This window comes from Phycodurus eques, chromosome 7, assembly GCF_024500275.1.
Source record: "Phycodurus eques isolate BA_2022a chromosome 7, UOR_Pequ_1.1, whole genome shotgun sequence".
Classification (NCBI taxonomy): Eukaryota; Metazoa; Chordata; class Actinopteri; order Syngnathiformes; family Syngnathidae; genus Phycodurus; species Phycodurus eques.
The window spans coordinates 30,009,410-30,023,968 of record NC_084531.1 but is presented as its reverse complement, the minus strand read 5'-3'; the positions used below and the strand labels follow the sequence as shown (position 1 = coordinate 30,023,968).

The window sequence follows — 14,559 nt, the reverse complement described above, 5'->3', positions numbered from 1 at the left end:
TATACGATTCCTGCCTCCGCCTTGACTGAGGCCCCAGTTCCAGCTGCTCTCCACCAAAAGAACACGACAGCTGGCGACAGCAGCCTGCGTCTGGGCGGGCTGTTTATCTTCAGCTGGAACTGGGGCCAATTGCGAACAGTTCCAAATAGAAGTGCAAAATCCTAAGAGCCTAGAAAGCAAAACATGTCAGGAAAAGCCCTCTTGAACACCTGAACTTTAGTTTTTGGTTCCTCAGACGCACTTTGAATGGTCGCAGGTGTGCGCCGACTCCCATTTCACACGAGTGCAAATGCGATTGGCTCGTTCTGAGCACAGCCACGTCCCACTTCTTTGGCACGCCTGCCGCCTCGCACAGAAAAGACAACCAAACGCAACAATTGCAAATCATCTAACTACGATTCCGAGGGTGCGTCACGGCTAACTTCGAGCCGACCCATTTAGAGGAGGCCGAGCCAGCCAGCCAATGAGGGCGGCCTCGATAGGAGCGCTAGATAAAGCAGGGTCATTACGTGCTTTTAATTGTCTGACAGCGACGGCGTCCCAATGGAAGCGTCCACATGTAATTGCTGTTCTTGATCTATTTCGCACTCGTGAATGGGAGCAGCACGAAATCTCCAGCGTGGGCGCCCGCGCAGCCACGCTTGACCCGCCGTGGGTGGGGCCCAGACGTCGTTTCGGAGTCAAACTCATTTCGGCAGCAACTAAGAGGACGACGGTTCCTCAGCTGTGGGTAAAAGTGCGAAAAAAAATACTGCCGATGCGTGAAGAACACGCCAATGAAACTGAAGGTGAGTTTTGACGAGAAGACATTGCCGGTTGGTTTTGTCAGATCTTTTAACGTGTGTTACACCAAAAATATAAACCGCCCAGATTTTTTACTGCAGCCATACAACTACAAATCTCTTCTCCTGCAAAATGACAAAAAATGGAGTTGGCCCACTCTCGTTGTCCGCGGCTCAAATATACTCATTATTGCTCTCCATATTCATATTTATTTCAAATGTATCACCGCATTGTCCGCATCTGCATGTTAGAACAAGTGAACGTCATTTATCGTCGGTCATGAAATTTTGATATATTTGACCGATGTTTGGACTCCCAACTTTTTTCGTCATCCCGGTTTGTTTCTTTTTTTTTTTTTTTTTCTTCGACATCCGAGACGATACCGACCGGGATCCAATTTATGAAGCTGGAGATGCTCACTACGCCTCAGTTGCGGATACGAGTGTCATCACACCTCATAGAAACAAATCCGAATTTGCTCAACCCGCAATTTCTGTGCGAACAAGTAGAAGCGATCGTTGACATCCGGAAGTACCTTCTGTGTGACGCCATTTTTGTTTTTTTTCAAAAGCTCTGACTTCCTATCCCTCGCGCACACTTGAAACCTGAAGTTGCGGAATTGCGCTGCGAGCGTTGGAAAGTCCCGTGAGGATGGCTGAGTGAGGACCCGATTAGCAGGAGGGTTGACCACAGCCTCCCAGGGGGCATTTGAGCTAATTAGCGTAGCCGTAAATAGCAACGCGGCTAAAGGCCCGAATTGGGTTGCTTTAGGCTCTTTGATTCAACAACTTAGCACACGGACGTCTGAATAAATGCCACATTTAACATGAACGGTTGATAATGTCGCACTTAATTGACAGCTAATTGGCTTTTTGAAATGATTTTTTTTTTTTTTTTTCTGCCGAATTGTCGTGCCCTTATATGGCGTGAGAGACGGGGCGCGCAAGCTCCGCCCACAGCACCGGATGCAGTGAAAAGGACGCCGCCATCGTCCTCGTTCGTCCCGTCACAGAGAACCGCCGCGAGCTTCACTTCCTGTCAGGTAGGAACCGCTTCCTGCTTTTTTTTTTTTTTTTTTTTCTTTTCCCCCAAAGTAAATGACCAAGTGAGTAAACTTTCAACTAGCATTTTAAGCCATCGCAGTAGTTACTTTTATATATCAATGCTGGTTTTCACTGAAAATTAGATCGGAATTTTTTGTATTATTAATATTATTATTTATTTATTTATTTTTTCATTATTTGAGTCACTTTTCATTGAGTTAATTTTCAAGATATTATATAATTTTTGTTGTAAAATCTTAAAATAGGACGTGTCTATTGTCTTATCATTTCAGTTTTTAATCCTAAAATAAATTAGATTTTTGGAAAATGTTTTCATTTTGACTTCATTTTTAGCTTAGTTGATTCGGTTCATTTGAATTAAAGCTAGAAGCGGGATGTTTCTTGGCCTAATTTAGCACTTTTCATTTTAAATCAGATTAGATGTAAATGTAAAATGTGTGTATTTCATATTTCATTTATTTTGGAAAATCCGGATATTTTTTTCATTTTAAAAATATTTGTGTAATTTATTTTGTGGGGAAAAAAATGGATGGGTTTATTGGCCTAATTTTGCACTTTTCATTTTAAATCAAATTAGATGTTGTAAAGGTAAAATGTGTATATTTAATATTTCATTTATTTCGGAAAATCCGGATATTTTTTTCAATTTAAAAATCTTTGATTTGTGTAATGTGTGATGTGTTTATTGGCCTCTTTCTCCTGTTATTAATTTTGAATTCCATTTTATGTGTTTGTTATTTCTTTTTGGAATTGTTTTTTTTTCATTGCAATTTCTCTCCCAGCGGCAGGGTGGTTAGCACATCTGCCTCGCAGTTCTGAGGTTGCGGGTTCAACTCCGGCCCCCCCTGTGTGGAGTTTGCTCGTTCTCCCCGTGCCTGCGTGGCTTTTCTCCGGGCACTCCGGTTTCCTCCCACATCCCCAAAACATGCATTAATTGAAGACTCTAAATTGCTCGTAGGTGTGAATGTGAGTGCGGATGGTTGTTAGTTTCTGTGTGCCCTGCGATTGGCTGGCGACCGGTTCAGGGCGTACCCCGCCTCCTGCCTCAAGATGGCTAGGATGGGCTCCAGCACGCCCGCGACCCGCGTGAGGAGGAGCGCTCCGGAAAATGGATGGTGGAATTTTATATATTTTTTTTAATTTGTTTCTTGTTGCTTTTTTTACATTTTTAATTATTGGATTTGATTTTCTATAATAAAGGGTTTGGGTGTTTTTTTTTTATTTTTTTAACAATTTATCGCATTGAAAAAAACTTACTGATTAGTTTATCACTATTGAAATGGTACAATCTTTGTAGATGTTTGTATTTGATCAAACTTGGCGACCATATTTGATGTCAATCGTTCAATACTAAATAATATGAACGCGGTTAAAAATCGATGTTGAACGAATGAAAAATGGAATCGTCTTTTGACGTCGCCTGCTATATCGCGGTCGACCGATACCGCAGGTGTGGAACTCCGTTTCCGACGTAATATAAGTTCGTGTGTTCGCTCCAACTCACCTCATCATTTCGATCACAGTCATATGCTCGAAGAGATTCCGTTTTTCTCGATCGTATTCCACGCGATGACTCAGCAGCGCCCTCTTCTGCCGGTAGCGCCGCAGTCGGTCGACATGACGCACCAGTTCGCCGGCCTGTCCGAGGCCCAGAAGAAGGAACTCCACGAGACCGCCGCGCGCATCGTCTCTCCGGGGAAGGGCATCCTGGCCGCCGACGAGTCAGTGGGTACGTCGACAACTCGCCGGGTGCGACTCGATTGGTTTGGGAAGCGCGTGAGCTTTTGGAGCGCGGCCTTTTTTGCGGCAGGCAGCATGGCCAAGCGTCTGGCCCAGGTGGGCGTGGAGAACACGGAGGAGAACCGCCGTCAGTTCCGTCAGATCCTCTTCGGCGCCGACGAGCGCGTCAACGGCTGCATCGGCGGCGTCATCTTCTTCCACGAGACGCTCTACCAGCACTCGGACGGCGGGGTCAGCTTCGTCAAGATGATCCGGGACAGAGGCATCCTGGTCGGCGTCAAGGTGCGGTCACGCTTAGGTTCGGGAGGGGCTGTCCAAACTAAGGCCCGCCGGGTATTTTTACGGGCGACTCTCCGCTTTTTAGCGGCCCGTAAAAATGAGATGAACTTTTTCGGTACAGTTTCATGCCCGTTATAATTCCAGTGAGGAGAAGCTGCCAAAAACACTTTCGGGAGTTGGCTCGCCCCCCAAAAAAGACCAGAAAATAAATAAAAATAGCTAATAGCTAATTTTCACTATTAGCATTAATAGTGCTAATAGTGAAAATCTGGCAATAATTGCCACCCGTTATAATTGCATTGAGGGAAAAAAAAAAAAAAAAAAGATGTATTTTTTTTAAATCACAGAAAATCTTGACTAGGTGAGGATAAACCGCCAACGAGCGTTTTTGGGGTTGTCTGTTCGCCCCCCCCAAAATGGGAAAAAAAGTGGAGACAAATTGAAAAGAAGAAGAAAAATCCGCGCGAATGCCGAGGTCCGCTGCCCGCAAATCCGTCTCAATCTGCAAGCGAGCGCTTCTCCTTTGCCGAGATCATCCACGCCGCTCGCAGGCGGACAGCGTGACGATTGCCCAGGGGTCGGAGTTCACGCGCCTGCGTTTGTCTTCCGCTGCTCAGGTTGACAAGGGTGTCGTTCCTCTGGCGGGAACCTGCGGCGAAACCGCCACCCAGGGTGAGAGCTGCAAATGTGCCGGCATTCGGTGGTCTCCTCTTCCTCGCCAGGAAAAAAAAAAAAACAACAACTCTCAAGGTGTGTCAAATTTGCACCCCCCCCCCTCCCCCCAGGACTGGACGGCTTGTCAGAGCGCTGCGCCCAGTACAAAAAAGACGGCGCCTCCTTCGCCAAGTGGCGCTGCGTGATGAAGATCGGCGACGCCAACCCGTCCAAGCTGGCCATCGCGGAGAACGCCAACGTCCTGGCACGCTACTCCAGCATCTGCCAGCAGGTGAGCGCGCTCATCAAACTTGTCAGCTCGGCGTCGCGTCGACTTCAGATGGCGCCGCTGCAAAACCAAACTTTCTGTCGCGTGACCGAGGCAGCGGCGCTTTCGCCACTTCGAATTTGAATGTTCCTTCTTCTCCAGCACGGCCTGGTGCCCGTCGTCGAGCCCGAGCTCCTGCCGGACGGCGATCACGACCTGAAGCGCTGCCAGTACGTCACGGAGAAGGTGAGCGAGCCGTCGGCGGCGGGTCGAAGTCGTACGAAATCACGAAACGCGGCTTTTCGGACTCCAGGTGCTGTCGGCCGTCTACCGGGCCATGTCGGACCACCACGTGTACCTGGAGGGCACGCTGCTCAAACCCAACATGGTCACGCCGGGCCACGGCTGCAGCAAAAAGTACAGCCCGGAGGACGTCGCCATGGCGACCCTCACCGCCCTGCGCCGCACGGTTCCCCCGGCGGTGGCGGGTAAGTCCGCCCCGACCCGAACGGCGACGCGGCGGCGAAAAGGTCTCGACTAAACGCGTGGCGTCCCCGGGTAGGCGTGGCCTTCCTCTCGGGCGGCCAGAGCGAGGAGGAGGCGTCCGCGCACCTGAACGCCGTCGTCAACTGCCCCCTGGCCAAACCCTGGACCCTCACCTTCTCCTTCGGCCGCGCCCTGCAGGCCTCGGCGCTGCGGGCCTGGCGCGGACACAAGGAGAACGAGAAGGCCGCCACCGAGCAGTTCGTCAAGAGGGCCGAGGTCAGAGGGCGCGCGAGTACAGAACGGCTTCTTCATTTGCAAACAGAAAAACGATCAAGTACAAACACCGATTCGACTCCTTGACACGCAAGCGCTAACAGCGTTCCTTGTCAAAGACGCCACAAGATGGCGGCAAAAGCCCATCGCGAAATCGAGCGTCTCCCCCTCACTTCGACAAAGTGTCTTGGCCCTAAGATGCCGCAAGATGGCAGCCAAGCAATATTTGGATATGTTGGCTTTTTCAGTTTTTGACAACGTAGGAGTCGAAAGCACGGGCTTCTGTTTTCAGATGTCAGGAGCGCAAGTAGCAATAAATACTCAAGTAAAGCACAGATGCCTGAAAAATCTACGCAAGTACAGCGACGCCGCATTTCGGAAGCCTTAACGCGAGCGAATGTTTCCCGTGTTGTGTGTGTTTGTGTGTGTGCGCGCGCGCGTGTCAGGTCAACAGTCTGGCGTGTCGAGGAAAGTACAAGGGCGCCGACAACTACGCCGATTCTGCGCACGGCGTCTACGGATCCCGCTACTCGTACTGAAGACGACGGCCCTGACGCCGGGACGCCGTACAAACCTGTCGTCGTGCCGTCGAGTCCCTTCGCATGTCGGAAAACACGTTTGTTTATCCTGCTGTCTTGACCGCCAGGACAAAAGTCTTGGCGATTTCTATTAAATGTTACCAACATACAAAACCTTGTTTAAAACCTTAACGCAGGCTTGGAACTCTAACGTGAGACCCTAAATTTGTCTTCAAACATTTGAAACTACAATCCAGATCGTAAACGCTACTTTGAAAGCCTAACCCTGATTTGAAACCTTCATTTGAAACGCCAACGCTTTGTTTGAGTCCTTAAAGCAGCTTGAAACCCTAAACCTTTTTTTTTTTTTTTTTTTTTTTTTTTTTTTTTTTACACCCATGCTTGAAACCCTAACTGGAAGTTTCTTTGAACCCTACTTTTGAAACCATAACCCCAGCTTGAACTCTTAATGTAGAAGCGTAACTCTTGCTTGAAAGCTTACCTTGCAACCCAAACCCTGAACTTGTCTTTAACGCTAATCCTGGTTTAAAACCCTATCCCTGATTTGAAACCTTAATTTGAACCCTACTTTGAAACCTAAACAGGCTTGAAACCCTAACTTGAGACCTTAAAAGTGTCTTCAAACCTGAATTTGAAACTATAACCATGGCTTTAAATATGAATTTAAAACCATAGTACTTGCTTGCAACCCTATCCCTGATTTGAAACGTCAAATTGAAACCATAATTGAGATAGTAGGTGCTATTATAAAACCATAACCCTTGTTTAAAACCCTAACTTTGACTTGAAATCCTAATTTAAAGACATAACCCAAACGCTGGCTGGAGACCCTAACCCTCATTTAAAAGCCTAACCGTAGTTTAAAACCCATCAAATGCGGTGTTCTTTGCAGCCTGTGATGACAAAAAAAAAAAAAAATCCTAATAAAAGTGTTGGCATATTGACATACAAACATTTGTGTCCCTCTTTTTTATTTATGTATTTTTATTTCTTGACCAATTTTAGCTGCATTAATGCAAATGCAAGGAAAGTTCCCAAGGGTGAGGATTTTTGTCTGATTTCGTCATTTCCAACTGTAACATCAATAATATACTGTTCAGATCAACTTTTACCTTTTGGCTACATCCTTGACACTTTCAGTCGCTTAAAACCCATGAAAACTACATTTAAACAAAAAAAATTTTATCGCATGATATCATTTAGGTAAAATGGGCTTCATTCTAGACAACCTTTTCGTGATCAATCTTTTATACCAGATGACACCATTTATCAATTTTTGGACAGGGGAGCAAATTCATGGAATGTTCTTAATTCGCAAAAGGCGTTCACTGCACTTCAGTGGCGCAAATGAATGACGCAATTAGGATTTGAAGGCGTGGCTATTAACAGTTGCATTTTCATTGAGGAAGTGGGCGCTCCCTCTGCTGGCTGTAGGAAGGTGCTACTGAGAATAGATTAAAAAAAAAAATATATATATATATATATATATGTGTGTGTGTTCTGAAGTCTCTTTGTCAGAACAATTTATTTTTGTTTGTTTAGCTCGATGCTGTACGCGGCGGATTACTTTGTTACGCGGAAGTAGTTGAATTTTCGTGAACTCCGCTGCACTCCGGAAGTCCGGTGAGTGTCGGAGAGGCGGTATTATAATTCCCACTTTATTTCCAGGCAGGACACGCCCTGCTCCAATTTTACTGGCTCCAGGACGCTCTGCACTATGATTGGCTGTTGTATCCCGGTTGAACACGCGCTACCGCTTCCAGGCTGGAAAAAAAACGACTATAGTGTGGCGGCGTTAATATGTTTCTCACTAACCCTAATGCACCCTAATCCTCACATTAACCCATCCTAAACCGTTTTAAGAACAACCTTAGCCCCAAACCTAACCATAACAAAGATATTTGTTTTGATTTGGTACAAATGTGACGCATGTTTCACATCTGCGTCGCCTACCCTTTTTCCGCGACGCAGGAGCCAATCGTGTTGCAGCGGGGCGTGTCCTGCCTGGAACCCATGTGGGAATTTTTATAACGCGTCGGAAGGGAAAGTGAAGGAAGGCTGATGCACACGCGCGAAGATGCTCGTCGTTGTCGTCGCCGTCGCCGTCCAACGCAAACAAAACAACCACACGGAGCGTGACTGAACCTCCGCCCCGCCCCACTCTTGCGGGGAATTGAACGTCTTATCTCCGCTCGGGACGGCACAACCGGTGGGATTTTGAGAGAAGTTCGTCGAGTTAGCAGCAGCGAACGAGCCCCGTCCACGAAGCGCGATGTCTGGCGTTGTGCGAGGCCCGGCGGGGAACAACGACTGCCGAATCTACGTGGGCAACCTGCCGCCTGACATCCGCACCAAAGACGTGGAGGAGGTCTTCTACAAGTACGGCACCATTCGGGACATCGACCTGAAAAACCGCAGAGGAGGCCCGCCGTTCGCCTTTATTGAGTTCGAAGACCCGAGGTGAGGCGCTGGTGCTCGCTGAGCTTGGCTGCCTTCAGCCAGTGAGCCGCCATTTTGTGGCTAACTGCTAGCATTTTTCTCGTAGGAGCAGACCAAACACTTATTACGTCGTTATTGTTTGATTCTGCTTAGCCTCGTAGCGTAAGTGGCGAAGTTTTCCTTAACGTACTGTCACACTATCAACAAAAAATGGCAAAAGTGCTCGCTAAAAGGTTTTGTCTTTGTATGTGTAAAATAGGCAATCGTGCATGACTGGTCATGTAGTTATGTTACCAAAATGTTCAAAATGCCTTTAAATCAAAATGGAGGATCTCGTTGGATGTTCCACGAACACAATGGGCCCTACTTTCTAAGAATCCGATCGTGATTAACCATTTGATGCCACTTCTTATGCCGAAAATTCTCTGCTCAGAAATCTATGAAAATGAGGGAATTTGTGACCAAAACCTTGACTCGTTGGTTTAAAAATAATAATAATAATAAATAAAAGCCCGGCTGTTAGTCTTATCGGTTGAAAATGTGATGTTTAATATTTTCAGATTTGGCCATGGCATCCGCTCCAGCAATCTCATTTTCCGGGTCAAACGGAGAGCAAGCGCATTGTGAGATTCACTTCAAAATTCGCCGAGAACCAGAATAATAGTCGTGAATCCACGACGCGTATGTTTCTGTCGTGCACGAATCCTATGAATGTGTGATTTTTTTTTAATTTTTTTTATTATGATTTTGTTTTTTCTTCGACGCCAAAATCGAGGAACAATTTCATCTTTGTCAGAACCACCCAAAAAAAAAAAAATCAACCGTATTGAAAATGTCAAAAATCATAATTACTTTGCGCGAAACAATGAGAAAATGCGATTTTAGTCGACCGCCGCTAAATTCACGTACCCTGTTTCCGGCACAGTGAAATGGAAAGAAAACGACGGTCGTTTTTCTGGATTTAGTAACATACCGAGTTTGATAATACGCAAAGTTTGACTTGATGCAACTGTACTCTTTCTTCTTATTGTTGTTGTATTTTTCTTGTTTTCTGACTTGATCAAACCTTTTCTAACATTCCATATTACAAAATTAGTAAGCGATGTGTGATTATCGCTGATATCGGATCGGACCGATATGGGCCTAAAGTCAACGTTGCAATATCAGTATTGGATCGGAAGTGGCAAAGTTGGATTGGGACCTCCCTACATTGGAGTTGTAGAGAACTTGTCCCAGCAGTAACACTCGCCAGTCGTCAAATGTGGCAAAATTCTCCATGCTCCATACACAAACAGTCGCTGGGCCCAAAAATATGGGAGCAGGGCGAACGTTAACGTATATTTGATTGACAGGTGGCGGCCTCGTCTTCAGCGGACCGAGCGCGCGGTAGCCGGGCTTACTTTTGTCATTCCGAGTGAAATCATTTCGATTGAAGATCTCTGGTCAGCTGTTTGCATGCGACGTGATCGATTCCGATCGGGCGTCTGCGCGATGTGCGCTACATTTCATCGGACACGCGCGCGTTGTCGTGAACGTCGTGTCCTATATCAACATGGAGGTCCTTCGTCCATCCGGCACAGTAGTTTTGATTGTTGTTATAGATTTATTTTTAAAAAAAGCTTAATTAAAAACAACTTAGAAGTAGTTAAAAACAAGATCTCTGTCGGGTGCCGCCATATTTACGGCGTGCGCATCATTGCGCATTTACATCCTGACGAAGCATGCGCTCTTTACCGAATGGTGACATTTTACTTCTGATCGGTTTGGCGACAACTGTGTGAAACTGAATGAAATTCCATTCGCATTCGGCCCGTTTATTTTGATCGAGGTGTTCATATAGAGCATTTTCATTCGGTTTGGGCTCGTCGGAATAGAAGGCTCCACGTAAACCACCAGGCTACTAGCCTTGCAGCGCTTTATTCCAAAACGTTGGTGCTAACGTCGATGAGGTGATGTTCTTCCCACCCGCATGACAACTACTGAGCGTGTGCGCCATCGCAAAAGGCCGCATTACCACTATTATGCGGCGGGGGGGGGGGGCACTTTTGAAAGAAAAAACAATGGACATTTGTTTTTGAATGTATAAGTTCAAACCCTTTGTGAAAGCACATGCAACAATACGTGCTTCTAACGCTCCCGTTTCCGCCGCGACTTACGCTTTCGCGGCCAGGGACGCCGGCGACGCGGTGTACGGCCGGGACGGGTACGACTACGACGGCTACCGGCTGCGCGTCGAGTTCCCCCGGAGCGGCAGGGGCACCAGAGGCGGCAGCTTCGGCGGGGCCGGCGGCGGAGCCCACAGAGGCCGCTACGGCCCCCCGTCCAGACGCTCCGAGTACAGGGTGATTGTGTCCGGTAAGCCCGCCCCGTTGTCTTGCCAACTACGACTCGTCGCGCCGTGTCCTGTTTGAATTTTAGTTGTCTCAATAAAAACTTTTCACTTTTAACATGTACACTCTCAAGGAGTTATTAATGAAATAATGTATTGGACAACTTTGAAGTGCTTTTCATTTGAGATGAAAGGATTTGTGTGTGTGTGTGTGTGTGTGTGTGTGTGTGTGATGAGTGGCAGCAGCGTGAGACAACACAAAATATTTGAGGCCAAATATGCTTTGATGCTATAAAAAGCGCCGCGCATTTTGTTGCCGCCGCAGATGTGACAAATCCGTATCAGGGTGATTATGTTAGCGCAGTGGGAAACAAACAAGAGTTAGAAAACAATAAAAATAGATTTTTTTTTTCCCGTCCCAGGGGTTCAACGTTTGCCGTCGTATACTTTTTAAAAATGCGCCACGGGCTTTGTGGGAAAGCTTTTGGCATCATTAACTGTCGTGTAAGTGCAATATGAATTTGATGCGTAGTTATTGTCAATGTGTTGTTTACCTTGAGACCCTAATCCTGGTTTGAAGCCCCAATTAATTGAATATCAAAATAGTTGTCGATTAATTTGATAATCGGTCTGTTTTCGACTAATCCAGTCATTGTTGCGGCTCTAAAGAAAAGCGTGGCGTTCTCGCACGCTGTCTTGCGTGTTCAGGGCTCCCTCAGAGCGGCAGCTGGCAGGACCTGAAGGACCACATGCGCGAGGCGGGCGACGTGTGCTACGCCGACGTGTACCGAGACGGCACCGGCGTCGTCGAGTTTGTGCGCAAGGAAGACATGACCTATGCCGTCCGAAAGCTGGACAACTCCAAATTCCGCTCGCACGAGGTATGTTGTTAGCGCTTTGGTCTCTTGGCTCTGTGGATTTGTGTGGGTGTTGCCAAGCGAGGTGAGTACCCCTTTTCGGCCACGCCCGGGCCCTCGTCCTCGTTTGCGCCCTTCCGTCTACAATGTGCAGTTGTGTTGTGTGCCGCCAGGGAGAGACGGCGTACGTTCGCGTGAAATTAGACGGTCCCCGCAGCCCGAGTTACGGACGATCCCGCTCGCGCAGTCGCGGCAGCCGGAGCAGGAGCCGCAGTCGCAGTCGCAGTCCCAGCCGCAGCTGCAGCCGCAGCCGCAGCGACTCCCGAGGACGCGGACGGGCGTCGCCACGCTACTCGCCGCGACACAGCGGCTCTCGATCCCGATCCCGCTCCTAGAAAACCCGGTGGCGTTCCTCCCCTTCCGTCCTGTGATGTAACTAGGGTTGCCAAAGGGCCGGGGAATTTCCGGCACACTTCCGGAACGTGTCCAGTGCGCTTCCGTGGGAAGTTGGAGCAGAGGAATTTGGGAAAGGTATCGTTATCGAGCATAAACGCCAACATTTTGTCTTGCCCTAAACAGACGACATCCATGCAAAATACACTTAAAAAGCATTTCCATGGAGTTGTGAGCAGAACCTTATCAATATTTACATATTCTATTAAAGTCTAATTGAAGAACAAAAACAAGGTTAAGGTGAATATTACTCAAGCGTAACAAACATCTAGATTCATTGAGAATAATCATTTGCATTTAATTGAGGGTTAGGCAAGATATTCAATTGTATTTGCGTGAAATCCAGTTTTAGTGCTCAAATTTGTCGGTCGTGTCAAAAATACGACAGAGCTTCAGTTTGGTTGGTGATGTTGGAAACGTTTGACGATTAGCATCGTCAGCACATCTTAATGATTTGCACTAATTTGTTTATTCACATCAAGGAAAAAAGTTACAATATCTTGCCCCAAATGGTTGTAGCATTTTTTATAATGACTGGCATAAAAACATCTGGACATTTAGAATCAATTTTGCTATTCTAACCAAAAACAACAATTTGGTTGACTATTTGAACTTTTGCTTCCTTTTAACATCGACTATCGTTGTCATATTAAAAACATCTTCACGAGTGCACCTGTATTTTCTTGTATTAGTCATACAAAATTTAGTGCTCGAGGTTGGCAAAAGATGTCCGAACGTTTTCGAATGTCCTTTGAAGTTTTTTTTTTATTTTATTTGTTTTTAATTAACGTGACCAGTCACGGCAATTAGAGCCTTCATTGTATGAAAACATCGTCTCCTCTTCGACATGATCGCCAAAGTAGAAAACATTTAAGAAGAACCAAGCTTCAATTTGGTCATTTCCCGCTTTGATTGCGTTGCTCCGCCCCAAATTCCCACGGCGAGTTTGCAACTCTTGAAAATTCCCGCCGTTTTGCAACCCTAGATGTAATCCCCAAAACAGTTTTTAATGGCTCCTTTTTTTTTTTTTTTTGTCCTTGTGGTTAAACTTGGTCTGTAGATGTACGCCCCCTCCCTCTTCCCTCCCTTCTTTTCTTCCTCCCCCTTTTCCCCCTTCTCTCTCCCCCCTCCCAATTATGTTGAGCCGCACAATGCTTTTGTAACTTTTAAGAAAAAAAAAGAAAAAAGGCTTCTTATCATTGGATATTTGGCCAAACCGAGACACCAACGCTTTAACTGTATTTTACCTTGTGTCTTCCTTTAGACTTCTGAAGAGAAGGATTAAAGTGATTGGGAATAAAAACCAATTGTGGTGGAGCGCATTTCATTTGTATGGTCAGGATAGGACATCAAATGGAGGCCATGGTATGCTTCACATTCCGTCAATCACGTCATTGCTTTGTTGTTGTCGTGCATGTCATAGTTTTCAAACGCCTCTCTGGCCTGTAACACAGACACACGCACAAAAAAAAAAAAAAGTGTTGTGATTGCAGTGTAACATCTTTGATTTTCAAATCAGACTTGATGCAATGTTAGGGATTTATTTTTTTTTTTGTGTGGCTATCCTGCTCTTTCTGGCATTTTTTTGTTTTTGCCTTGCCCCCAATTTTGTGTACGTTCTGTTCTAACGGTCTGCCTCTGATTTTCTTCCTGGTATTTCAAGGTTTTGATTGGAGAGGAGTGGCTCAGTGGATCGCAATCCTTTGGAGCTGGATCGATTTTTTAGGAAAGGGATTATAGGCAAGGATGGATGCACGGGAACGGGATCAGTTTTCCAGGATTTCCCAACAAAATTCTCAGAACTAATTAACGGGGGACCTCCCGGAGCAACTTTTTTTCTTTATTTTTATTTTGAAATAGCCTGCCACCTGCCTATCTTTCATAAAAATGTTTCAGTGATAATGGCGAGAAAATTGACGAGAGAAAAACAGAGGACCAGGAAGTTGGATCAAAGGATGGAATCGTAGATGCCTGGTATGAGGGAATCCAAATCAAAATTTGGGGAGGGTTTCATACGGGGGAGTTAGTTTCAATGTTGACTTCTTTGCATAATCTAACCTTTTTTTCTTCTAGCGTTTTCAATAAAACACCTGAAAAAGATCCATCATGCGTCTCTTATTTAATTTTCTTAGCCGCAAGCTATCGTGGCCGTTTTGTATGGTAAAAACGAGCTAGCGCAACCACGAAGAGGGTTTTAAATGTGTATTTATGCAACATTGAATCAATGGAATCATGAGCGGAATGTTAGCAAAATAGTCTTTTGTAAATGTTCACGGACGCCACGGACGGCTGTTGCATTATGGGAGGAAATAAGATGCCGGCATAGAGGCGCTGCTGGAAGACGCCTGCGCAGCGCGGCGAGGCGGCGACTCGGCCAATAGGAGGCCGCAGCCTC

The 14,559-nt window shown here is 46.3% G+C and overlaps 2 protein-coding genes across 4 annotated transcripts; both read left to right on the top strand.

The window, feature by feature from the left end:
- The first annotated feature begins 1,798 nt into the window (after positions 1–1,798).
- aldoca (aldolase C, fructose-bisphosphate, a) lies at positions 1,799–6,116 on the top strand. Its single transcript, XM_061681349.1, has 9 exons — positions 1,799–1,825; positions 3,448–3,576; positions 3,658–3,869; positions 4,484–4,538; positions 4,652–4,812; positions 4,951–5,034; positions 5,102–5,276; positions 5,351–5,550; positions 5,994–6,116. The coding sequence occupies exons 2-9, from the start codon at positions 3,465–3,467 to the stop codon at positions 6,084–6,086; spliced, it is 1,092 nt and encodes a 363-aa protein (XP_061537333.1). The 5' UTR covers positions 1,799–1,825; positions 3,448–3,464; the 3' UTR covers positions 6,087–6,116.
- A 2,017-nt stretch (positions 6,117–8,133) lies between these two features.
- On the top strand, positions 8,134–14,499 carry srsf1a (serine and arginine rich splicing factor 1a). 3 transcript variants are annotated; one of them, XR_009768884.1, is made up of 5 exons: positions 8,134–8,546; positions 10,696–10,880; positions 11,563–11,735; positions 11,885–12,242; positions 13,429–14,499. XR_009768884.1 is itself a non-coding variant. In XM_061681306.1 (4 exons), the coding sequence occupies exons 1-4, from the start codon at positions 8,359–8,361 to the stop codon at positions 12,104–12,106; spliced, it is 768 nt and encodes a 255-aa protein (XP_061537290.1). In that variant the 5' UTR covers positions 8,134–8,358; the 3' UTR covers positions 12,107–14,497. The 3 variants fall into 3 exon arrangements, 1 of the variants encoding a protein (XP_061537290.1); XR_009768883.1 differs by having other exon boundaries at positions 11,885–13,529; positions 13,828–14,494; XM_061681306.1 differs by having other exon boundaries at positions 11,885–14,497.
- Positions 14,500–14,559: the final 60 nt, after the last annotated feature.